The following is a 26443-nucleotide window of genomic DNA, read 5'->3' on the forward strand; positions in this document are numbered from 1 at the left end:
GGCGCCATTCATTAGGGACGCCTCGATGCGCGTGCTAGAGAATCATAGCGTGGACTCCAGGTGAGTGGGTCTTTTCCTTTTATTATAGGCATATAATTGATAGTTCCACAAACATTTCTAAAGTGATTTATGCATGTTACCTACAATTAATTATTGTGAACTACGAATGGATTGATCCTTGTTTAGGATATATGTAGGTGGTCTAACGAGACGTTAGATGCAGCCATACAATAAGTGAGATTAAATAATCGAGACAAAAGCTTTGTTTGGGAAAATGAGCAATGTGAAGGAATCTGGTGAAAAAACATGAGATTTAACCCTATGTTTTGGGTGAATAAATGTTGGTTATAAATCAACATGCGAGGAAACGAGAAATTGTGGTTTTATGTTTTATAAATGCCATGCCATAATTAGTTTACATTTTAGTATGTGATTTAGTACAACCTTGCACAGTGTTGCTCACCAATGCGGAGGCTAAGGTAAGTTCAGGTGAGTATATAATGTTGGTATGATTGATGAGATATGAATAAGTCGTACAGGTCACTATAGGTGACTCCGACTTATATGCTAGTCATGATTGATGAGATATGAATAAGTCGTACAGGTCATTACAGGTGACTTCGACTTATATGCTAGCCATGGGATATGTGATGAGATATGAATAAGTCGTACAAGTCACTACAAGTGACTCTGACTTATATGCTAACTATGATTGATGAGATATGTGATGAGATATGTGATGAGATATGAATAAGTCGTACATGTCATGTAGCCATGATTGATGAGATATGTGATGAGATATGAATGAGTCGTACAGGTCACTACATATGACTCCGACTTATATGCTAGCTATGATTGATGAGATATGTGATGAGATATGAATAAGTCGTATAAGTCACTACAGGTGACTCCGACTTATATGCTAGGCATGATTGATGAGATATGTGATGAGATATGAATAAGTCGTATAGGCCACTATAGGTGACTCTAGCTTGTGTGCTAATATGGTTTATTAAGCACATGATTATTTATATTGCTAATGAGTTGCTAAGTAGTATTATACTTCGGGGTTTACCGTTAGTATATTTTTTACTTCATACTTCTACATAGTATGATTTGCTGGAAACTATACAGGTTTTACGGCGAGGGGTTACTACCTTTGATAATGGAAATGACTTTGAAAATCTTTGTTTTGACCACTCATATTTTTTATTTTTGCACCCCTCCAGATTCTAGTAGCAAGGTTTCCATATCGACGAGGATTCGTGGCACTTCCTAGTACATGTGGCTTCTTTTGATGGTATAGTCATTATCTTACCTTACTGTACTTTACTTATGCTCTGTATCACGCGTGAAATGGGTCCAGACCTGCTCACCGCGCACTCGTGTACTTAGGTACTTTTAGATTTTAATTTATTCACATTTTATACATTATCACACTATATGGCTTCGTCACCTTCTAGGTGTCGGACAACACAACTCGGTTCGGGATCCTAGTGGACATTCCAGGTCGGGGTGTGTCACCTGCCAAAGCCGTGAGATCCAGGTGCCAACTGATGCGAAAATTAACTTAACACACAAATTTAACCTTTTTTTGACAACTGTAGTATAAGTATAAGTAGGGATCGTTCTGGACCGGGGATTAGGAGGGCTTGCTAATAACCTCTAAATTGACTCAAAAACATAAAACTAAACTTAAAAATACTTAACAAGACTCACAAGACTCAAATCAAACTTAAAATACTCAAAACAGCTTAAAACAACTAAATAAACTTAAACTAGACACTAGGAATGACTTTGGACTAAAATTGACTTTTACTTGAATCAAAACATTTAAAAACACAAATTAAAACATATTCTAACTAATTAGACACACTAAAGTAAAGGGGGATTGAGTTTTGGACGAAGTTGAAACAAACAAACAAGTATGAAAAACTAGACAGATTGTAAAACAAATTTGAGAAATAAGATGATGGATGTGATAGCTAGAGGCTTTTTCTCCACACATGACATGTATGCAAATAACTCAATTTCCAGTTACTACTTCATTGAATTATGAACGACAATGCTCCAAATTAACCGTGACATCATTAGTTAACTCTCATATTTTCCTTGTTTTATTGGATTGGATGACATCATTCGACAACCCAAAACATTCTTCTAAAGTTCCCTACATGATATCATAATAAAGATACAATCAAATATCATTACGTTTAATGAAAATCAAAAGCATTGACAAAGCACTTACAACTATGACATCATGTCACTCATGCTAGGAATTGAACTTAACGCGATCGTTTATAAGTGACCTTCACTACATGTGAATATAAGTTTGTAACGATTATGTGAAACTTCCTTATATTCTAGCAGCAGATTTATGCATGCCAATTAAGTGTCGACCCTTAATTAACAAATACAAATAAGTTATCAATCAAATAGTTAAGCCAATTGCATTCACGATTCAAGAGTTCATAACTGGAATTTATCAAATTATATTGCACACATAATCATGGCTTTGAAATCACCCCTAGCCAAAAGGGGTTTAGCCACTCATATTTACAACAAAACGAAAGGAAATGAATTTAAACATTAGAAACAAAAGAAAGAAAACATCTAAACGCTCAAACGATCCAAGTTGGACAACAAGCACGTACAAGCACTTTCATTCCCTTCCTTTGCTACGGCACAAGGTGTTGGTGAGTGTTTGAAGGTTTGTTTGTATGGAGGAATGAATGTGTTTGGATGAAGGTTGTGTTGAAATGGGAGTGAATGATCTAACCAAGTATGAACTAAATTTATGTTACACACACTTCCTTTTATAGAGGAAATGCATGGCAATGGAGGGGAACATGGAGTGGTGTAGCAATTGAGTGCAATGATGCATGAAATTTGAAATGATGGAGGGAACAAGGAATTGTGTAGCAATTGAGTGCAATTATTCAATGTAGTGATGCATGAAATCTGAAATGATGGAGGGAACAAGGAATGGTGTAGCAATTGAGTTATGAAATGATGGAGGGAACAAGGAATGGTGTAGCAATTGAGTGCAATGATTCAATGTAATGATGCATGAATCTGAAATGATGGAGGGAACAAGGAATGGTGTAGCAATTGAGTACAATGAGTGGTGTTTGAAATGATTCAAAGGTGAAAGTGAAGCGATGATGCAAAGCATGGGGGTAAAATGGAGTGGTGTTGCAGCTAGGGAACATGAATGATTGTGCACATGGTAGAGAAAGGAAAGGGAGGTGGAATGATGCAACAAATGAGTCAATGGAGTGAACATGGATGAGGATGTATGACATAGGAATCCAAAGGGAGTGCAATGGTGGTGCACGACAATGATGGAAAGGTGAATGGTGGAGTGACACCCCTTTGTGGCTGAGCTCTTTGTCCTTTTACATTAATTCTTCTTTCTCTTTAACACATGTCTAGCCTCTTTAGTCTTCAATTTCGTCCATCCACCTTGCTCCATGCATGTGCTATTCATTCCAAGCACAAAACTGCTCCAAAATGCACCAAAATGCATCTTATTGCTTCATAAGGGTTATGGACCTACAAACACACGAAAATAGCTTAAAATACATAATTAACTAAGAAATAACAACATAAATGCATGAGAACAAGCTAACTCAGTCGCATAAATATGCTCCTATCACCAACCTAGAAAACCCGACCTCATCGATGGTGTCCTTGTCCATATTGACCACATGATGGCCTATAGCCACCACCCTGAACATTTTGTTCATCATGACAATGACCAGAAGTCGTCTCACACCGAAATTGTACTGAGATTCATCAGAATTGTCCTATAAACCCGATTAGAATTTCTAGGGTTTCACAACAAATGTCGAGATTTTTTTTCAAATCTACATTCTTATTCTGAGGTCTTTGGCGACTCACGGACTCGTACTAAGCATCATTGTCCCAACGTCGACCGCCTGACGTGGCGCCGTCGACCAAAACCCGGTGTTCTTCCCCGGCAGTACACACCCAGCACGGCTAGGTTTGTGATCGAAGACCTTTCTTTTTTGGGTTTGAACCCTCCACTACTTGTTTTTCTTTCCTACTTAGGCTCACTTGCCGTGACCCAAAAATCCTTTGGGCCCACCTATCTTAGCCCATTCCCCTGGCCTGAAAAAAAAAGGAAAAAAAAAAAAAATTGGGCTTGCTTGAAGCAGCCCGTATTAGTTTTTTTTTTTTAATTTTGGGCCTGCCTACAGCAGCCCATCTTCTTGGGCCGTTTTGTTTCCCTCTCCCCATGGGCCTGCAGCTTACCCGAGACCCCACAACCTATTTTTTTGGCCTAGGTCTCACATAACAATTTTTTTTCAAGCCACCTGTGGCTTAGTTTTTTCCTTTTGGCCCCAAGTTATATTTGCCTAATTATTTTAGGCCCAATGGGTTCTATATACTTTTCACCCACACTTTAATTTGGCCGAAAGTCCAAATAATTAAAATTCAATTATAATTATAAACATGAAATTATATTTTTTGCATATTCTCGTTGCATATTTGTTTGCATATATATTTGTGTTTACCTGCATGAATATATGAACCTGAAGTTCATAATTATTTTGAAACCTGAAGTTTCTTATAAACATGCCTTATTTGAAAACCTGAAGTTTTTCATTTAAACACATCACCCATGAAAACCCAAAGTTTTTCTTGCAAAATTAAACCAAATCATGTTTATTAGAACCTGTATGTTCTACTCATACGTGAATGGATTGATTTTTTCTCCATTACACTAACCACATCTTGTCCATCTATTTTGTGATAGGAACATGTTGAATTTGAACAAACTCGATTTCACCGCTTTAGAGGTCTCTGGAATGAACTACCTCAAGTGGGTCCAAGATGTGAAGCTCCACCTCACTGAAAAGAACTTGTGTACTGCCATTAAAGAAGCAATGGACGAGACTATTGGCGAAGCTGAAAAAGCCACTGCTATGATCTTCATCCGAAGACATATTCATAACGCTCTGCAAACTGAATATCTTGTTAAGGAGGATCTACGTGCATTATGGGTCGCTTTGGCTGATCATTTTAATCACCAAAAAGACATATTATTGCCTGAAGCAAGACACGACTGGCAACACTTGCGCTTCCAAGACTTTAAGTCTATGAATGAATATAATTATGAAGTTTGTCAAATCCGATCACTTCTCAAGTTTTGCAATGAAACTTTGACTGAAGAGGATCTTCTGGAGAATACCTATAAAACATTTTCTGCTTTTAATATTGTCTTGGAACAACAATATAGAGCTCAGAAGTTCACTAAGTTCTCGGATTTGATCTCTATTTTACTTCTAGCTGAAAAGCAGAACCAGCTGTTGATGAAGAATCATCAAGCTCGACCTACTGGGGCAACTGTTATGCTTGAAGCACATTATAGCAATAACCAACGCCCAAAACGCCAAAGGGAGCGTTGTAGGGGCAGCCAAAAGCCATCCTACCAAGGTTAACAGGGTTAAGGCCCATCCAAGGGAGGAAACAAAGCCTATAAGCACCCAAACCTCGCTCCCAAGGCCTCAAACTTCAATAACAAGGGCAAAGCACCTAAAACCATGGATGCGGACATGTGCTATCGTTGTGGTTCAAAGGACCATTGGTCATGTGTTTGCCGAGCTCCTAAAAAGGTTGTAGATGAATATCATTCTCATCATAAGAAGTTTGAATCAAACTTCATGCAAATGGACGAATCAGAGACTACAAATATGAAGGTTTCTGATTTTCAGGAGGATACCACCCCTATGGAATATTAGAATCTTAGACATAGACTTATTTTTAGTTGAAATAAGACATTTGAGACCGAATTCCACCTAGTGGCCAAACCCATCCTTTGTTTTTGGTTGATTTTTGAACAATTTTCCTTTATATTTGGATTATTAGTTGGTGATTTGTTTTGGATATTAAGTTTTTAATCCTTGAATAAATGAAATTATTTTGAATTGATACTTGTTTTTTATAAAACTTTTATGCGTGTGATCGACTTAAATTAATTTCTCATTCTAGGTATGACAAGTGGGAAAGTTAGTTGTCTGGCAAATAGTGTAACCACACACATAGTTTTGCGTGAACACATCTATTTCACTAACTTCATACCTAAGAATGCACATTTGATAACCCTCTCAGGCCCATCCAACCTGATAGAAGGATATGGTAAGACACGTATAATGTTTGTCTAATGGTACAATCTTGACCATTTCTAAGGCACTCTATTCTCCACGTTCCGGAATGACGTTGTTAAGTTTCAAGGACATTAGAGATAACAATTACCACGCTGAAACCCACGTAGAAAATGGAGTTGAATTTATGTGCATAACTTCGTACGAATATGGCTAGAATCGTATTCTAGAGAAGATGAAGTGTATCCCGATTGGTCTGTATACTAAGACCATACGTCCCATAGAATGCCATTATGTGGACGACCCTACTACTGGGACCGTGCATGAAATTACGCTTTGGCATGATTGTTTGGGACATCCTGGACGAATAGCGATGCGTCGTATCCTCAAATCTTCACACGGGCATCCACTAACCCGAAGTTTAGGTTCGATCCAAGGAATCGTATGTCAAACATATTCAATGGAAAAACTTATTACTAAGCCTTCTTATGACAAGATTCGTTCGAATCCTCCCATTTTTTTACAACAGATTCAGGGGGCATTTATGGACCAATTCACCCTCCATGCGAACCATTTAGATACTTTATGGTTTTGGTTGACGCTTCCACACGTTGGTCACACGTGTGTTTGTTTTCCACAAGGAACGCTGCATTCTCCAAACTGTTGGCTCAGGTTATCAAGCTCATGGCTCACCACCCTGATTATCCGATCAAATCTATTCAATTGGATAATGCTGGATAATTCACATCTAAAACTTTTGATGACTATTGCATGTCGATTGGGGCTGAAGTTGAACATCATGAACCCTATGTTCACACCCATAACGGCTTGGCAGAGGCTTTCATTAAGCACTTACAAATGATTGCTCAATCGTTGGTCATACGTACCAAGCTTCCGATCGCTGCTTAGGGCTATGCAATATTGCACGTAGCAAAGTTGGTTCGCCTGAGGCCTGTTGCGACATAACCATTTAGTGCCCTTTAGTTGGTTACCGGATATGAACTCGACATATCGCATTTGCGAGTTTTTGGTTGTGCGGTTTATGTGTCGATCTTGCCGCCCTTACATACAAAAATGGGGCCTCAGTGAAGGATGGGAATCTATGTCGGATATGATTCCCTTCGATTATTCGTTACTTAGAACCTTTGACAGGCGATCTGTTTACCGCTTATTTCACGGATTGTCACTTCTATGAGACAATTTTCTTGTCATTAGGGGGAGATAAAAATGTTAACGTTCCTGAAGAACAACGCGAATTATAATGGACGACTCCCACTTTGTCTCATTTAGATCCCTGGACCGCTCAATCTAAAATTGAAGTGTAGCGCATATTAGATCTTCAGAGCATAGCTAAGAGCATACCAAATGCTTTCACCAATCTAGCGCGTGTGACAAGATCACATATTCCAGCTGCGAATACACCTGCAAAGATGAATGTACCAAATGTATGACAGATTGCCCTCATGGAAGCCTGGGACGCCAATCTTGGTGATCCACGTACATTAGCGGCTATCCAATCATCTGCCTCTACACAAAAGCGTGGCAGACCCCTTGGTTCAAAGAATTCACACTCCAGAAGAGGAAAACCAAGGCACAAGGTTCTAAAGAGCCTACCGTGAATCCGACTATTGCTTACTTATTATACCCAACTCATGAGGAAATTCTAGATTATGGAAGAGTCCTTAAAGAGACGAATCCTCCTCTCGAGAATCGTGAGATTTTGGTCTATTATGCTAGCTTAGATGATGTGTGATGTAGAAATGAGATGATTGTCGACGATGCATTAACACTTGCAGTAACTACTGAGATTATGTTGAGCGATGACATTAAACATCTTTCCGTTGATGAATGTCGACGTAGAACTGATTGGTCAAATTGGAAACAAGAAATCCAAGTAGAACTCGATTCGTTTGCGAAATGTAAGGTATTTGGACCGATAGCTCCTACTCTTTCACATGTGAAGCCCGTTGGCTACAAATGGGTTTTCGTTCAGAAGTGTAATGAGAAGAACGAAATTGTGCGTTACAAAGCTCGTCTTGTTGCACAAGGTTTCTCACAACGCCCTGAGATTGACTATGATGAAACTTATTCACCCGTTATGAATGTGATTACTTTTCACTACCTTATCAGTTTGGTAGTTTTCGAAAAACTGGATATGCAGCTGATGGACGTAGTAACTGCGTATCTCTATGGGGATCTTGATACGAAAATCTATATGAAAGTTCCTGAAGGACTTACATTGATTGGTTCAAATATTTCCAAACCCCGGAACACGCTTTCAATTCGGCTGATGTGTTCACTATACAGTTTGAAATAATCTAGAAGAATGTGGTATAACTGTTTGAGTGCATACTTGACTAGTCAGGGATATGTGAACAGCGAACTCTGCCTTTGTGTGTTCATTAAGAAGTCACATTCCGGATTTGCGATAGTTGCAGTATATGTCAATGACATGAATCTTATCAGAACTCCTAAAGAGCTCGCGAGAACCGCTGCTCACCTGAAGTCAGAATTTGAGATGAAAGATCTAGGTAAGACTCGATACTGTCTCGGTCTCTAAATAGAGTATTGTTCGGATGAAATCCTAATACATCAATCGAACTACACCTAGAAGGTATTGCACCACTTTAATGAAGATAAAGCGAAGTCTTCGAGTACTCCTATGGTCTTTCGTTCGCTAGATGCAAAACGAGATCTCTTCCGTCCGAAGGAGGATGATGAAGAGATTTTGGAGCCTAAAGTTCCTTATCTAAGTGTGATAGGCGCTTTATTGTACTTAGCTCAATGCACTAAACCCGACATCTCCTTCGTTGTTAATCTTTTGGCAAGATACAGTAATGCACCAACACCCAGACACTGGACTAGCGTGAAAGACATCTTCCGTTACCTTAAGGGTACTACGGATTTGGGCTTGTTCTATCCCTATGAATCCTCGAATGGTGCCTCACCTTATGCTCCTCGAGTTGATTCTCGCCTTGTTGGTTATGCCAACACATGATACTTATCTGATCTGCACAAGGCGTGCTCTCAAACGGGTTATGTCTTTACCGTTAGAAGCATCACAATATCTTGGAGGTCAACTAAACCGATCTTAGTTGCCACTTTGTCTAACCATGCTGAAATTCTCACCTTACATGAAGCAACTCGGGAATGCTTTTGGTTGAAAGTAGTAATGGGCCATATTCAAAGCTCATGCGATCTTTATCCTGCCGTTGATGTCCCGACGACGATCTTTGAAGACTACACAACTTGCATCGAACATCTTAAGAAAGGTTATATCAAATGAGACAACACCAAGGACATTGCGTCAAAGTTTTTCTTTTCACATCAACAACAAGAGCATCAGAAGATTGAAGTCACGCAAATTTGTTCACAAGACAATCTGGCCGACCTCTTCATCAAATCACTGCCGAAGACGACGTTTCAGAAGCTTGTTCATGGAATTGGTATGCGTAAACTTTCTAAGTTGTAACTTTGCTATTTCTTTTTGGAATTATGTCAAACTCAGGGGGAGTATCTTGTAGATACTTGCTTGATCTTAATGTACTTTTTTCCCTATGATTAGGAGCATTTTTCCCACTGGGTTTTTGCTACCTAATTAGGTTTTAACGAGGCACACACCTTGGGCTGGTCATATCCCTGATGACGTCCCGTAGACGTTTATTTGACTTTTGCATTTCTCACGCATTTTTTCTTAGATTATGGATTTTGTCCCTACTCGGGTTTTTGCCATAGCCTTAGGGTTTTTTTAGTGAGACTTACTACTTATGCAAGTTTTTACCTTATTGAGAATAAGTGTTGTTCTTTAGAATCAATGCGAATGAGTCGACTTCCTCAACTTCTGTATGATGCTAAATCTACCTTGAGTATTTACACACTCAAGGGGGAATGTTGGAAACATTCATAGTTTAAGTGTGATTGTGTAAATCCTAAATTAGATTTGATTCTAGTTATCATTTCCTATTGTATCTTGTATTCCTTGCGGATGAACGAATATCTTCTCTCATTATATTACTATAAATAAAGGAAAAATGTAGGAGGGATAACAACACACATATTTCTCTACATTTCAACAAATACATCTCTCTCTCTTCTTATCCTTGCCGCCGGCCACCCTAAATTTATCAGATAAAATAGACCACAACATTACTTTTTTTTTACTTGAACTAGGGTGGATTCAAAAAATAAATTGAACTAAAGTAGAATAAAAATGAATAAAAAAATCAAATTGAAATAGAAATCCGAACCGAATTGAAGTACTCAAGTTTCGATTTCAGCAATTTGAAAGCTGAACCAAATTGTCTTAAAACAACGTCGTTCTACAAGTTTTCTTATAAGGCTATGTGCTTAAACCCAAAATTAATAAACTTTTTTATCTATGGCAATAAACCTTTTTATTTAATTTCATAAAGGCTCACATCTAAATACCTCCGAGTATGGCGCGACATCAGTGCTTACGTTCTGCATTGTACATGATTGTCTTGTCAGCAAGGTTCTAAAAGACGCTAGCGCTAGTCGGGCGGCGGGCTGGAGCCTAGCACTTTAGCAGTTTGGCGGGGCCTAGGAGAATTTAAGTAAATTTATTATATTTCGTGTAAATAAGTGTTTTTCTACATAAAATATATGTAATTACATCATAAACTACAAAATAGAATGACATATATATTATGAAGTATTGGAATATAATTAAAACATGGGGAACAAGCATATAATATGTGTCATTTAAGCATTTAACAAGTCTCTTACAATTTACTGAAAAAAAATAAAATGCAATATGGAAGTTATCTATTTTCTGTCTAAGTAAGTCGCAACCTAGATGGATCTGGGAGGGTTAGGCGGGTGCCTAGGCGGTTTAGGCTGACGCCTCAGCAGGTCTAGGGCCCTTTCTTAATTTCCAAACGCCTATGCATTAATTGGAGCAGTGACCAACCGCTTAGTGTCGAGACGGGGCCTAGGAGGCGCTAAGCGGGGATTTTTAGAATAATAGTTGAACCGCTTCTTGATCATAAAACTCTTGTGCGACGGTATTTTTGCAGACTTGGAGAACCCCTACGAAGTTTACAGCACATACTTCTCTCATCCTCCTTGCTATGATTTTTCATATTTTATTTTTTATTTTTTTAACCAATTTTCAAATTTGTTAAAAAATATCTGACTCGAAAAAATAGAACTGGAAACAAACCCCAAAAAAAAAAAAAAAAACTGAAGAAAACAAAATCGAACCAAACCAAAAAATAATTTCCATTTGGTTTTTCGGTTTTGGCAAACAACCGAACCGAATGAACCAAATCCACCCTTAACTTTAACATTAAATTTCTTAGGCGTTCATAAAAGCCGAATTTTCATGTCTTTCGACATATAACGATAGTGTGTTCGGTCTTAAAGGGTGTGCCAATAGATGTTAGTCTCAAAATCTATCTCAATTGCAAAGCTGAGGATTTCGAAATCTCTTGGTCCTTCAAGTTTGTGTTGCGGGCATGCTAACTTGCAGCTTGGAGGCCAATCGAGTAAAATGTAATTGGCGCTTTGTTTGACTTCTTTCAAAACCATTGTGCATACTGAGGAAGGAACGCATCTCGGTTGTGCATCCTTGTGCCTTATGTGCAAGGACTTTGATGGGTCTTGTTACATGATGTGTGAATTCGTATGTTTTTGTGATAGGCGAGAAATACATAAGGTCGAGATATTCGCATGTGATAGATACGATGAATGTGTAGTGGATTTGGTTATCAGGGTGTGGTAGGTGACCTGAGTGCTACGATGAATCGTATAAATCCAAGCAAACTGGTTGTGGGGATTGATTTGAAAAGGAACTCAAATGTAAACTATAATAATCTAAATTAAAATTTGAAGTGCGAGGTGGAAAATAAATCGAAATATACAAAATTAAAATACTGATATAGACTTTAAATTACTGTATTGAAGTGCAGGGCAAACATGGAATTAAAGCGAATAACAAAAAATAATTAAAAAGATAAATTTTACCTAGTGTAGAATGGAAAGCGAGTGATATAATGCAAAAATATGGTTCGTGATGTGAATTTAAACCAACCTAGTAAAAAGATTAATTCAAACTAAATTTAATCGCAAGTGCATGAATCAATTATGGTAGAAATTTATATATACTACATCGAATCCACCGGGGTTGAATTACCAATTGAGTCTATAACTAGTACTTAACAAATTGAAATAAAGATTGGACTTGTATCAAAGAAAAATTAAACCTACACAATGACTAAACAGAAATATGGTTGAAACAAATGTAAGAAAACACTAAGGTTTTGATTCCACCACTATTGTCGTACCCTAATATCTAATTGTGAATTCATGAATTATTAGATATTAACAAAAATAACTTATGTACACATGTACGTGGTCAGATACACATGTTAATAATTTCCCAAAGAGATGTGAGTTTTACCATGGTTAGGCTTAAACCCCAGTTATTCCTACCATCTATATATCCGTAGTTCGGTATACACAAACAAGCGAAAATCCAATTAAGCACAATGAGAAACAAATTAACTACTCATTAACTTAGTCACGTTAAACAAATAGCTAATTTACAAGGAAGTCACACAAACCAATATTCATCTATGGTCAAATCAAAATACAAGTTCATGATTCTCATTCTCAAAGAATATATAGAATCCAATTCATGATCAGAAATAAATTCATATGTAACTAATTTCAATATCAAAATTCTAGGCTATGGTCAAGCACAAAGAACCAAATATCAATTCAACTGGTGAATGAAAATTAATCACCAATCTGAAATCCATGGATTGAACAATTATAAAACTAGAGTAATCATAATTAATTCCAATCTGATCAAAAGTCAAGAATGCCCAATTCATCTTGCTGTACTCAAAACCAGACGAACTGGAAATAGAATTGGTAAAGTAACTTCCCATCGTTCTCTGCTTTCACTTGACTAAAACTCCAACGGTGGGATTATAAAATTGCATCCACTCTCACCGCTTAATTGTCGATCGGTAGTTTCCAAAAAAAACAAAAAAAATAGGGTAAATTACACTTTCATATATCAGGTTTGGGGTATATTTCAATTCCTTACAACATCTTTAAAACATTTCACTTTCATACCTTAAGTACTATTTTATTTCAAAATAATACATCCGTTACATTTTCCATTCATTGATTTGTTAAATGCTAACGTGGCTGCCGCATATATGTCATGTGGCCGCCAAATGTGAAGAAGAAGAAGAATAAGAGGGAGGAAGAAAAGAAAAAAAAAATTGAAACGAAACCCACATCTGTGATGAGAAGAAGGAGAAGGAGAAAAAGAAGGAAGAGGGAGGAGGGTCGCCGGGCCAAGAGGGGGGGACCGGAGGTGGGTCACTGGCGGGGGGGGGGGAACAAATATTTTTCTTCTTCTTCTTCTTCTCTGTCGCTGGGGTGGGGGGGGGGGGAGGGAGGAGGGTTGCCGGGCTGAGAAGGGGGACGGGAGGAGGGTCGCTGGGCGGGGGGGGGGACAAATTTTCTTTTTCTTTTTCTTTCTTTTGGGTCGCTTGGGGGGGGGGACAATTTTCTTCTTCTTCTTCTTCTTCTTCTTCTTCTTCTTCTTCTTGTAGATGTAGGTTTCAATATATTTTTTTTTTTGAGAAAATTCAGGTTTAAAAAAAAAAAAACTATTTTATTTGCCACGTGGCAGATATTTGGCAGCCACGCCAGAATTTAACAGATCAATGGATGAAAAATGTAACGGAGGTATTATTTTGAAATAAAATAGTACTTAAGGTATGAAAGTGAAATGTTTTAAAAATGTTATAAGGAATTGAAATAGACCCTAAACCTGAAGTATGAAAGTGTAATTTACCAAAAAAAATTTGTTCGGTTGAAATCTCTCATCCGTAAATAATAACAAAGCCCACGTCAGCACCAGCACTTGGTTCAAATAATTAGAACTCACATGGCCAATTGATCTTGAGCTCAAAATCAAATAATAATTAATTAAATAAATGAAGGGTATAATATAGTCCTGTTCAGAATTATAGTCTTGCAAAAAAAATATTTTTAAATGAACATAGTCATGCCATACTCATATGTCATCTTCAATGTTCAACAATTTATTAGTTTTAAGTTTATACTTTAAATTTAGTGGTTAATTAAATAAAATTACTGTTGGTTGTTTTCAAATATAACCGTTGAGTTTGAATCAATTATTCTAACTGAAAAATAAAACTCTAAAAAAAGCAAAGAGGGAGCTCCATTTAGCTAGCCTGATGCCTCTTTGACATTTCAAGCTCAAGATTTGAACTTGGAAACTCTATTCTTGCTTCATCATGGGCACTAATTTTGTTAACTTTCTCAGACTCCGCTGGACCATGAACATGGTAAGAAAATAAATTGGCTCCCTTGGATTAGGACGTGTTCGAACTCGAGTGGCCGACTTGTAAATTAACTCAAGCTAGCGCACTAACTTGACTTTAACGAGAGATGACAAATCTAGGTCCAAACATTACCCCGATTCTCATGAGCCTCGGCTTAGAATTGCAAGTCTTTCTTACTTGAACCCAATACGCCTAATCATCAATGCTTCTCAAGTAATTCAAGTTTCGCCAGCAGCTTGAGCGGAAGCTTCCCCGCAGTGAAGTGACCGTTTTACCCTTTTAAGTCCACGCTTCCCTCATCGGTCTTCCTTCCTAAATATATTGATCACTATTGCAAGTCTTTCTTTATGTTTTTTAATTCAACCCAACGACTCCAATACGCCTAATTACCAAAGCTTTTAAATTAATTAATATTTTAAGTTTCCGCATGAAGATGCGTGCAGTGCAGCTTGAGAGGAGGCTTCCCCCGCAGGTATTTAGAATGCATCTGTGTGGAAGATCCAATGTCTGTTCTGCATCTTAATCTGCACGATTAAATTCAGTGGTTGTTAATTTTACATATCATGATCAATCCGCTAATTTTCCATATCTCAAGTGTGAAGGGCAAGCAATTTAAAGTTCCTCCTGTTCAAATCACCCAGAACCCAGGTTGCTAGCTAGGTTTTGTGTTCAAATTTCGTTTTTGTTATTTATTTCGTTTTCTTTTCGGCGTTTGAAGGCCTCTGTGCTGAGGCTCAGTGATAGCAGTGGTGAGTTTCTTTTTCAGAGATTCCTTCTTCCCAGTAATATATCAATTATTTAGGTCTGTTAGGGTTTTTTTATTGCCAAGTTTTATACAACATAGTTAGTGAAGACACAGGTATTTGAGAAATATTTAATGGCATGGCAGATATTTCTCAGCAAAACTGAGAGAGTAGTTATATTTTGTTTAAATATTTGTATAGTTTTTGGTAGGGATTAGCTTTATGGCACTCCAGATCTTCAGCGACTGATCAGAGCCTATTACCAATCTGCTGCTACTCTAAACCTTCTCAGGGTGTTCGTCACCGGAACTTACGCATCTATGCAGAGGGTAGTGGAACTTGGATTTTACAGATCACAGCGAGCAGGGTGATAGGTTTGTTTCCTCATTTTTACCATTTTAGAACTTAGATTAGTGATAAATTAATTCGAATCATGTGGCATGAACTTAAACCTCTGTTTGGCAAAGTGGGCTCTTTACCCCCAAAGTTGCTTGCTTTTGGTAATATTTGGAATTGTGCTTCTAAGCTGTTTTTCAAGCTTTTGGCCATACTAAATGGAGCTAAATCGAACAGCTCTTTTGCTGCATTGTATTTGCTTTCCTAAATCGATTTTTTTTTTTTTTTAAATTGTCAATGGGTTTTGTAGATCAAAGTTCTTCAGGATGAAAATTATGTTTCAAATTGGATTGCGATATGAATATTTACACAATCAAGGTGTTGAATTCATCTTTGTTTTGGTGTATTGTGGTTTTGAATGTTATTTAGTGCATTATAGCGTCAACTAAAATGTAGTTTTGTATATTTTAAGTACTCATTTTGATTTTGAGCAGTAAGAGAGAGATTTAGCACGTATTTGAGGAAATAAGAACAACTTATTTTGAAATGGCTAGAGTTTGAGATTCTCAGAAGGAAGCTCCTATAAGATTTTGGTTTTTGGTGTTGATTCGAATGAGTTTCAGTTTGATATTTATTAATTTTTGTTTTGTGGGTAGTATTTTTCTTCATGTTGCTAAGATTTTGGTTCATGCAGTTTTAATTAGGAATCTGAATAATCGTTTTAATTTTGGTTAATGCAGGATTAGGAATTTAGGATTCCTATAAGTTTGTGGCGGGAGGGTGGAGTGGTTTCAAGACGACATCGTTGATAGTCGAGGCTCATCTGTGAAAAATGTAAGATTTTGTGTGGGTTGTTTTGTTTTGTTATTCCAAAAGCGTAACACTTCAGATGCTGTAAGTATGAGTTAATCGTTGTATTTTTAATTCAATGTTTTATTTGTTTGCTTAGTACCCGAGAAGACAAAGGAAAGTAAACAAGGAAAATTGGATTTTTAATTCACTGTTGTATTTTTATTCACTGTTTTATTTGTTTACTAAGCCTGAACTTCACTCTTTTCCATCTACTTACAATTGATTTCAGTTTTTAGGTTCATGCTGTCACAGCAATCATTTACATGTTTGAAACATAAGTTTTCATACAATTTTTAATCCCGCAGCAATGCGCGGGCACCATTAACTAGTGTTTACTAAGCCTAAACTTCACTTTTTTCCATCTACTTACAATTGATTTCAGTTTTTAGGATCATGTTGTCACAACAATTCCTCCACCACTCTTTAATCCTCATTTCTTCCATGTATTTCCATTTCTTCCATGTATTTCCATTGTGTATCTAACAAAAAATGAAAACTAAAAACGGAAAGGTTAACAAATGGGCTCCTACTTATTCAAACCTGTCCAGTGCACTATAAATTTGATGACTTGCAATAAGAAACCGAGTAAGTTCTCCTGTCTTTATGTCTCTCATTAAGTCCCAATGAATCCGACTGCTACCCATTTGTTTTAAGCAACAAAACATAGTTAGCTCAGTAGTGGTACCTCACTGGTCAGTACAATTAACTCCCTAACCTCGCTCTCACACAACAGTTTTCTTTAGTTTTCCAAATCCTAGCTATTTTTTGCTCCTTCGTTTCTAATTAATAAATTTCGTTGTTGATGTTGTACTGTTATCGAAGAGGCGTTTGCTTTCTCAAAAGTTGGGCTGCTTAGAGATCACGAGGGTTGATCTCAGAAATCGAAGAGGCGTTTGCTTTCTCAAAAGTTGGGCTGCTCAAAGACCACGAAGGCCGATCTCAGAAATCGAAGAGGCGCTCGCTTTCTCAAAAGCTGGGCTCCCCAGAGACCACGAGGGCCGATCTCAGAAATCGAAGAGGCACCTACTTTTCCAGCCTTGTCAGCACCTGTCACACGCACACTCAGCTTTGCGGAAATTATGGGCATTCTGTCAAAGACTTCTGGGGAAGTAGAAAACACATGAATCTTACTGTTCAATCACCCACTTCCCACACGCAACAATAGCTCATGGGCTCATGGGTACCACAGATAACTTTGCCAAAGTTCTCTGCCAAAGTTGAGCACGTGAAGCTTGCAGCTCCCACTACATCGCTCTGACCAAGAAGGGTAAAAGAATAGCAAAGAAACAGCACTAACAAAGTTTAGACACATAAATTTTGAAGGTCTAGCTACCATATTATTACCCACAAGGGTAAAGGAACAGTACCACTGCTGGATAATTGGAAAGTCCCTGTGTGTCAACCTCTGTGCTTCGTGGCAAGGTAGACTAGCAAACATGCCCAACCTTTACTCACATTCGAGAAAACACTCCCAATAAGATTGCTTGCTCCAAAATCGAAGAGGCACTATCCTCCGAATCTAAAGAGCCAGACTCCCAACATGACTACTTTCTTAAAAATCGAAGAGAGGGTAAAGGAACAGTACCATTGCTGGATAATTGGAAAGTCCCTGTGTGTCAACCTCTGTGCTTCGTGGCAAGGTAGACTAGCAAACATGCCCAACCTTTACTCACATTCGAGAAAACACTCCCAACAAGATTGCTTGCTCCAAAATCGAAGAGGCACCGCCCTCCGAATCTCGAGAGCCAGACTCCCAACATGATTACTTTCTCAAAAATCGAAGAGACACTGCTCCCCGAATCTCGAGAGCCAGACCCCCAGCATGATTGCTTTCTCAAAAATCGATGAGGCATCGTTCTCCGAATCAATCGAAGAGGCGCTCGCTTTCTCAAAAGCTGGGCTGCTCAGAGACCACGAGGGTCGATCTCAGAAATCGAAGAGGCACCTACTTTTCTAGCCTTGTCAGCACCTGTCACACGCACACTCAGCTTTGCAGAAATTATGGACATTCTGTCGAAGACTTCTGGTGAAGTAGAAAGCACATGAATCTTACTGTTCAATCACCCACTTCCCACACGCAACAATAACTCATGGGTACCACAGATAACTTTGCCAAAGTTCTCTGCCAAAGTTGAGCACGTGAAGCTTGGAGCTCCCACTACATCGCTCTGACCAAGAAAGGTAAAAGAATAGCAAAGAAACAGCACTAACAAAGTTTAGACACATAAATTTTGAAGGTCTAGCTACCATATTATTACCCACAAGGGTAAAGGAACAGTACCACTGCTGGATAATTGGAAAGTCCCTGTGTGTCAACCTCTGTGCTTCGTGGCAAGGTAGACTAGCAAACATGCCCAACCTTTACTCACATTTGAGAAAACACTCCCAACAAGATTGCTTGCTCCAAAATCGAAGAGGCACCGTCCTCCGAATCTCGAGAGTCAGACTCCCAACATGACTACTTTCTCAAAATCGAAGAGAGGGTAAAGGAACAGTACCATTGCTGGATAATTGGAAAGCCCCTGTGTGTCAACCTTTGAGCTTCGTGGCAAGGTAGACTAGCAAACATGCCCAACCTTTACTCACATTCGAGACAACACTCCCAACAAGATTGCTTGCTCCAAAATCGAAGAGGCACCGCCCTTCGAATCTCGAGAGCCAGACTCCCAACATGATTACTTCCTCAAAAATCGAAGAGACACTGCTCTCCGAATCTCGAGAGTCAGACCCCCAGCATGATTGCTTTCTCAAAAATCGAAGAGGCATCGTTCTCCGAATCTCGAGAGCCAGATACCACAGACCACTTTTTCAAAGTGTTCTGACAGAGTTAAAACATGTGAAACTGGCAGCTCCCACTACCGTGCTATGACCAAGCAGGGTAAAGGAATAACATTACTACTTGTTGTTAGGGAGACTCCTATATATGTCGACCTCCATCCCCAATAGACAGGCAGACCTGCAAAAATGCTCAACCCTTCATCATATCTGAGAGGGCACTCCCAACGAAGCCTTTCGAAATATTCAGCTTTCTTTCCCCCCGATAATACCTCTGCAAACAAGCTATACTAGAGCAAGAATATCTCATATCATCAGGGTTAAAAGCAAGAGTATCCCATATCATGCTTTTTCCCTGTCTTTTCTTTTGGCCTTGTTTTTACCTGCAAGACAAGGAGAAAGAGAGCAATCAGTCAGCACTTGGAATTAAGCTTCCAGCCAGGAACTGACTGCCTGGAACCCCTTACCTGATTACTTACCTGGCATTGCTCTCGAGTACTCATCTTCAACATCTTATGTTTCCAGGGAAGATTCCGCATCTGCTTGAGGAACAGATAGGGCAAGTGCGAAGGATACAAGGAAGCATGTGGAGACAAGCGTAACAGCACCCGTGCCGATACATCCATTACTCTGTCAAAAGCAAAAGTATCCCATATCAGCAGGGTGGAACGTACTCTAGATTTGATGGACTTGTTTTGACCCTCAAATTCTTCAGTCGGCCTTATACTCTGGAGGAAACCAGAAAACCCTCCAGCTCAGTTCAAGAATAAGCCTGTGGAAAGTTACTTCTTCAAAAGCAAAAGTATCTCATATCATCTCTTCTCATTTTTCTTCTCTTTATCCTTCATGCTGCTGCAAGATGGGGAGAAGGTGAACAATCAGTCGGAGCTCTGATTGCTTACCTTGTCTCTCACCTCTTTCAGCAGACCCCCTAGCTCGGCGACTTGGGGGACTCCTACTACATGGTTTGTATCGCGCTTGACCAAGCCTGAAACTACAAGTAAGCTTCAAGTGAAATTGATACATTACCTTGTGCATCTCCACCAGTTAAAGATACCACCCCTGGATGGAGGAAGAGTACTTCCAGAGAAGATGCCACATCTACCTATGAGACAGATAAGGCAAGTCAAGACGACACCACACTCCGATACTTAGAAGTTTTGTGATTACGAGATCATTCTCCCACAATATTTCCTAATGTCATTTGTACTAAATCATTCACTTGTACTCACTAAAAGAGAGCTTGAACCTATGTACTTGTGTAAACCCTTCACAATTAATGAGAACTCTTCTATTCTGTGGACGTAGCCAATCTGGGTGAACCACGTACATCTTGTGTTTGCTTTCCTATCTCTATCCATTTATATACTTATCCACACTAATGACCGGAGCAATCTAGCGAAGATCACAAAAAGCGACCGTTTTCGCTACCTAGGATCTATCTTGCAAGAGAACGGAGAATTAGATGGAGATCTCAACCATAGAATACGAGCTGGATGGAAAGAGTGCATCCGGCGTGTTGTGTGACCGTCGTAGGCCACTGAAGCTTAAGGGAAAATTTTATAGGACGGCAATAAGGCCAGCGATGTTGTATGGCACAGAATGTTGGGTGGTGAAGCATCAACACGTACACAAAATGGGTGTAGCGGAGATGAGGATGCTTCGTGGGATGTGTGGGCACACGAGAAAGGATAAGATTGGGAATGAGGATATTCGAGGTAAAGTAGGAGTAGCCGAAATTGTAGGAAAGATGAGAGAAAATCGGCTCCGGTGATTTGGACATGTGCAAAGAAGGCCGACTGACGCTCCGGTTCGAAGATGTGACTACGGGACAGAGGTTCAGGGCCGAAGGGGTAGAGGAAGACCTAGGAAAACTTTGGAAGAGACTCTAAGAAAAGACTTAGAGTACTTGGATCTAACGGAGGACATGACACAAAACCGAGCGCAATGGCGTTCTAGGATTCATATAGCCGACCCCACTTAGTGGGAAAAGGCTTTGTTGTTGTTGTTGTTGTTGTTGATGTTGTACTGTTAAAGAGGCACTAATGTCTAAAATGATCAGGTATGTTTTTAAAGCATGTATATATTCTTTGTAGTTTAGAATTGGCAATATCCAAAATGCTACCATTTATACATTAATGCGTCTGTGTGGGGTCTTTCTCGTGTATTCTGAACAAGATGAAGCCAAGACACAAACAGCAATAAAAAGATAGAAAACAACGGATGTTTGCCACTTTGTAGTGTATTTGTAAAGCTTCATTTATATTTTGTGTTTTCTATGCAGTAGAGAAACAGAGGTCGCACTTGGTGCGATGGCAAGTGCCTTCGCCCATAAGCGGTAGGTCTCGGGTTCGAGACTTGGGAGCAGCCTCTCCATAAAATGGGGGTAAGGCTAGCCGACATTCACCTCTCCCAGACCCTGCGTAAAGCGGGAGCCTTGTGCACTGGGTACGACCTTTTTTATGCAGTAGAGAAACCACATAACAGAAGAAAACTTCTCGTCTACCAAACATCCAAGAGGCAAGTCTTAAAATGATGATGAATCCTTTCAGGAGTACGATGGCGATGAGCACTGGAGAAACCTGTACACCTTTCCCTGCTTCAGCTTCTCAATGGAAATATGATGTGTTTTTGAGTTTTAGAGGTGAAGACACTAGAAAGGGATTCACAGACCACTTACACACTGCATTGGAAAGTCATGGAATAATAACTTTTAGGGATGACCCTAAACTTCATAAAGGGGAATCTATTTCTCCAGGACTTCTTACTGCAATTGAACAATCAAGATGTGCACTCATCGTTCTCTCAGAAAATTATGCATCATCATCATGGTGCTTGATTGAACTTTTACATATTCTTAAGTGCATGGAAGCAAGAGCAGCAGTGCTACCAATTTTTTATAATGTTGATCCCTCTGATGTACGAAAGCAAACAGGACGTTTTGCAGAAGCCTTCATTAAATATGGAAACAACCCTGGGGCTGACGAAAAGGAGGTGGAAAGTTGGAGATATGCTTTAATGAAAGTGGCAAATTTCTCCGGGTGGGATTCAAGGGACTGGTAACATTTTGATTTTTCTCGCAACCGTGTCCTCCTTATATAATGACACACACACCCACACACACCCACACCCACACACCCACACCCCTTGTGTGACTTCTGTTTGAGGAATAGAAATAGAGCCAATTATATCACAAATTACAATGGACATAGCTATAAATGCCATTAAACGAATTCCATCTATAGTTCGATAACTCTTATACAATGCACATCATATCTAGGTGTGTGATTATTGTGTTTTGACTTGACTCAATGCAAAAAATAGTAAAAACATTTTGGAACTTATATATCTAACTATTCTTTTCCATAGGTATGAAGCAAGGCTTGTCAAAGATATTGTTCAAGTGGTATGGAAAAAGTTGCGCCCAACATTATCATGTCATGTGGGAGACATTGTTGCCATCGATTCAAGGTCGAAACCAGTTATTAATTTGTGTTTAGATGCAACGTTGAATGATGGTTGCTTTATTGGGATATGGGGGATGGGCGGTATTGGTAAGACAACTATTGCAAGAGTTGTGTACGAGAGAATCTCTCATGAGTTTGAATTCCAAATATTTCTAGCTGATGTTAGAAGTACTGTCGAACAAGGTGGTCTACCTCACCTGCAAAAGCAACTTCTTTGTAAAATCGGGATGGAAGAAAATGACAAATGGGATGTTCAAGAAGGAGCAGCAATCATACGCAGGTTCCTATGTGGCAAAAAGGTTCTTTTAGTTCTTGATGATGTGAACCATTTGCATCAATTAGAATATTTGGCTGGAAATCAAGAGTGGTTTGGATTGGGGAGCAGAGTTCTCATTACAACTAGAGATGAGCATTTGCTACTTAAACACGGAGTGGAGAGACGGTTTGAGGTTAAAGGACTCAATAACGATGACTCTCTTCAACTTTTTAGCCGGAATGCCTTTAAGAAAGATTGCCCTGAACCTTGTTTTGTTCATTTGTCAAATCGTGTGGTAAATTATGCCAAAGGTCTTCCACTAGCTCTTAAAGTCTTGGGATCTTTTTTGTACGGAAGAGATTTAAGTTCATGGAACAATGTGTTGGATAAACTAAGAGAAATTTGTAATTCAGAAGTTTTTGAGACACTTAAAATAAGTTACGATGCTCTAGATGACAATGAGAAGAAAATTTTTCTAGACATTGCATGTTTCTTTAATGGAGAGGAAAAAGATGGAGTAAGACAGGCACTTGAAGCTAGTGGTTTTTATGCACATATTGGAATAGATGTCCTTATTGAGAAATCTCTCTTAACTGTTAATTCAGTCGGTCAGCTGTCGATGCATGATTTACTCCAAGAAATGGGTCAAGAAATTGTCCGTCGAGAGTCTCCTGATGATCCAGGCAAGCGTAGCAGGTTGTGGCGTACAGATGACATCAATCGTGTCCTGAGCGAAAATGCAGTAAGAGGCTCTTATTACAGTACTGGATTTGATTGCACTAGTTATGCTTTGCTTATGTTATGACCTAGAATATATTCATGTTGACCAGGGAACAGAAACAATTGAATGTATAATCATGGACCCAGATGAGCTAGGAGCAGTCCAAGTGAATGCTAAATCCTTTTCAATGATGAAAAATCTGAGATTCCTCCGGCTATATAATGAGAACCTCTTTAACAGGCTTGAATATCTTCCCAATAGTTTGCAGTTTCTTCAATGGTGCAGCTTTCCTCTAAAAACTTTGCCGTCATCTTTTTGTCCAGAGCATCTAGTGGAACTTCACATGGTGTATAGTAGCCTTGAACATCTTTGGAAGGGAATAAAGGTAATTCTCTCACTCATTGATTTTTATTAACTACATTAACATCATGCACTGCTAATTTTGCTATGTTTTCACATGATAACAGCATGCGTACAATTTGAAAATCCTTGATCTTAGTGAGTCTCCAGTTCTTGTGGAAACTCCAGACTTCAGAGGTATGCCAAATCTGGAGTATCTGAATCTTTCACTTTGCGACCAATTGTATGAAGTTGACCAGTCTCTGGGGACACTTGAAAGACTTCAGGTTCTGATGTTGATTGGTTGCAGAAACCTTGCGCATCTTCCAAGAAGTGTATCTGGTTTAAAGTCTCTGAGAGTTCTTGATGTTTATGGTTGCTCAAGGCTTAAAAATTTGCCAGAAGACTTGGGCCATGTTGAGAGTTTGGAACGGCTTGATGTGTGTGGAACTGCTATAACTGAACCACCTTCTTACATTGGTCTTTTTAGGAACCTGAAGAAATTATCATTCGACAGTTTTACAAAATAGAAGTTCAAGTTGGCCACATTTGTGGTTGTCTTCTTCATCTGGTTGGCAATCTTTAACGCACTTGAGTCTACGAGACTGCAAGATTTTGGATGGAGGAATTTTAAATGATATCGGCTGCCTCTCCTCATTAAGGCATTTGGTTCTAGCCCGAAATCCTCTTTCTAGCTTACCCATGAGTATTTGTCAACTCTCCAAACTTGAATACCTTGATGTGTCTGGTTGCTACTGTCTTCAAACATTAATCCCAGAGCTTCCTTCTGCAATATCTTTTGTTAACGCTTCCAATTGCACGGCATTGGAATCAGCTCGTGTAGACATGATTAAGCTTTTTGCTAACTGTTTCAAGCGGGTGGAGAAGCAAGTTTGCACGAGTATGATATTTGATTGTCTAGGATGCAAGTTTGTGGTTCCTGGAAGTGAAATTCCAGAGTGTCATGTTATATGAATTTGGTTGATTCATGTTTCTCTCACTTCATAAAATTTGCTTCTAATTTGATATAGGAATTAATTTGGAAAGTTTTCTTAATCTTAATAACAATTTTCAATTTAAATATATTTTTTAATGAAATAGTCTATCTTTTAAAATATTTATCAATAAAATAATGTACCTATATATATATAATTTTTTTTTTGCCAACTATAAATTTTTACCATAATTTACCTATATAATAATGTACCTGTTATTTAATTTTTACAACACTAATGTATCTTAAAAAATAATTTACTTATTGTTTAGTTTTAGCAAAAATAATTTACCTACTGTGTATAATTGGTGAAGCTAATGATGTACATATTGTTTAATTTTTTAAAAATTAATGTATGTACAAAAATAATTTATCTATTGTTCAAATTTTAGGATAAAAATTTACATGTTTTTATTTAACAATAATGTATCTACAATTTTATTTTTGTATGAATATAATTTACCTACTTTTTAATTTTATATGAAACTAATTTACCTACTGTGTCAGTAATATATCTACAATTTTACATACAATATTTACCTTTTTTTTTTCTCACAACAATAGTGTATCTACAATTTTGTTTTTGTATGAATATAGTTTACCTACAATTTAACTTTTCAAAAAATGTATCTTCTATTTTATATTTTACTATCATATATATGTTTCTGTGTTCGCAAAATAATTTATCTAAAGTTATATAGTTAAGAGATATGCTAATGAATTATATTAATTCATTATTAGACTGATATAAGAAATTGTTAAAAACGTTAGTTATAATGGTTGGCTAATAATGGTTGTATGAGAACAGTTATAGAAAGTTGTGGCATAAATTGTAAATAACTTATATTAATAGGTTATTTATTTTCTTATGTGGTAATTTATTTAAATTTTGGGTTTTGATTGAATGTTTATTCATAAGTGGGTTTTTATCTGAAGTATATGAGTTGTATGGGTCTATATCTAAACAACCCTTAATTTTATTCAGTAAGCATAAACACTTTACACTTCATATACAGCCTAAAACAATAGAGCAATATAAGAAACTGTTGAAAGCAAACATTAAATTTGCGATTACCCCAATCTTCTACTTGATCATATACCAAGTTATTGAAGCTGACATTTTTTATTCTATAAGCTTAGAAATCATAAGAAAAACAATTGTTGAGTTGATAGTAATCTCAAATAGCAATCTCTAACAAAAATTTGACCATAAAAAATGTATATCCATCTCCCAATCAGTATCAATCTTCATCCTCAACAAAAAGTTTCAGTTTTTCTTGCAAAAACACACATACCCCAGTGCTTAGTTTTCCAAAGATTATAACCAAATGGTTCAGCTGCTAGTGTTGGTGCCCGAAGCGCTGAACTGAAATGCACCCACTAGAAATCCAAATAAACAACCCTGCAAAGCAACTAAACTAATTTCAGCAATTCTACCTAAACATAAATAGAACAATTACACAAACCTTACAATCAAA

At 38.1% G+C, this 26443-nt stretch overlaps 2 protein-coding genes across 12 annotated transcripts; both read left to right on the forward strand.

Annotated features, from left to right (window-relative positions):
• Positions 1 to 4835: 4835 nt before the first annotated feature.
• Positions 4836 to 5468, forward strand: LOC139191970 (uncharacterized). Its single transcript, XM_070813011.1, has 2 exons — positions 4836 to 5019; positions 5149 to 5468. Exons 1-2 carry the CDS (start codon positions 4836 to 4838, stop codon positions 5466 to 5468), a joined length of 504 nt encoding a protein of 167 aa, XP_070669112.1.
• A 9380-nt stretch (positions 5469 to 14848) lies between these two features.
• Positions 14849 to 25017, forward strand: LOC103405332 (disease resistance protein RUN1-like). Of its 11 annotated transcripts, XM_070813186.1 has the most exons (9): positions 14868 to 14954; positions 15078 to 15130; positions 15518 to 15599; positions 16302 to 16395; positions 21473 to 21636; positions 21741 to 22247; positions 22558 to 23653; positions 23742 to 24017; positions 24100 to 25017. In XM_070813186.1, the coding sequence occupies exons 5-9, from the start codon at positions 21569 to 21571 to the stop codon at positions 24499 to 24501; spliced, it is 2349 nt and encodes a 782-aa protein (XP_070669287.1). In that variant the 5' UTR covers positions 14868 to 14954; positions 15078 to 15130; positions 15518 to 15599; positions 16302 to 16395; positions 21473 to 21568; the 3' UTR covers positions 24502 to 25017. The 11 variants fall into 11 exon arrangements, with proteins under 11 accessions (XP_070669286.1, XP_070669287.1, XP_028950301.1 ...); XM_070813185.1 differs by lacking the exon at positions 15078 to 15130 and having other exon boundaries at positions 14849 to 14954; XM_070813188.1 differs by having other exon boundaries at positions 14883 to 15599; positions 24100 to 24169; positions 24282 to 24538.
• Positions 25018 to 26443: the final 1426 nt, after the last annotated feature.

The sequence above is a fragment of the Malus domestica genome, chromosome 15 (genome assembly GCF_042453785.1).
Source record: "Malus domestica chromosome 15, GDT2T_hap1".
Lineage (NCBI taxonomy): Eukaryota > Viridiplantae > Streptophyta > Magnoliopsida > Rosales > Rosaceae > Malus > Malus domestica.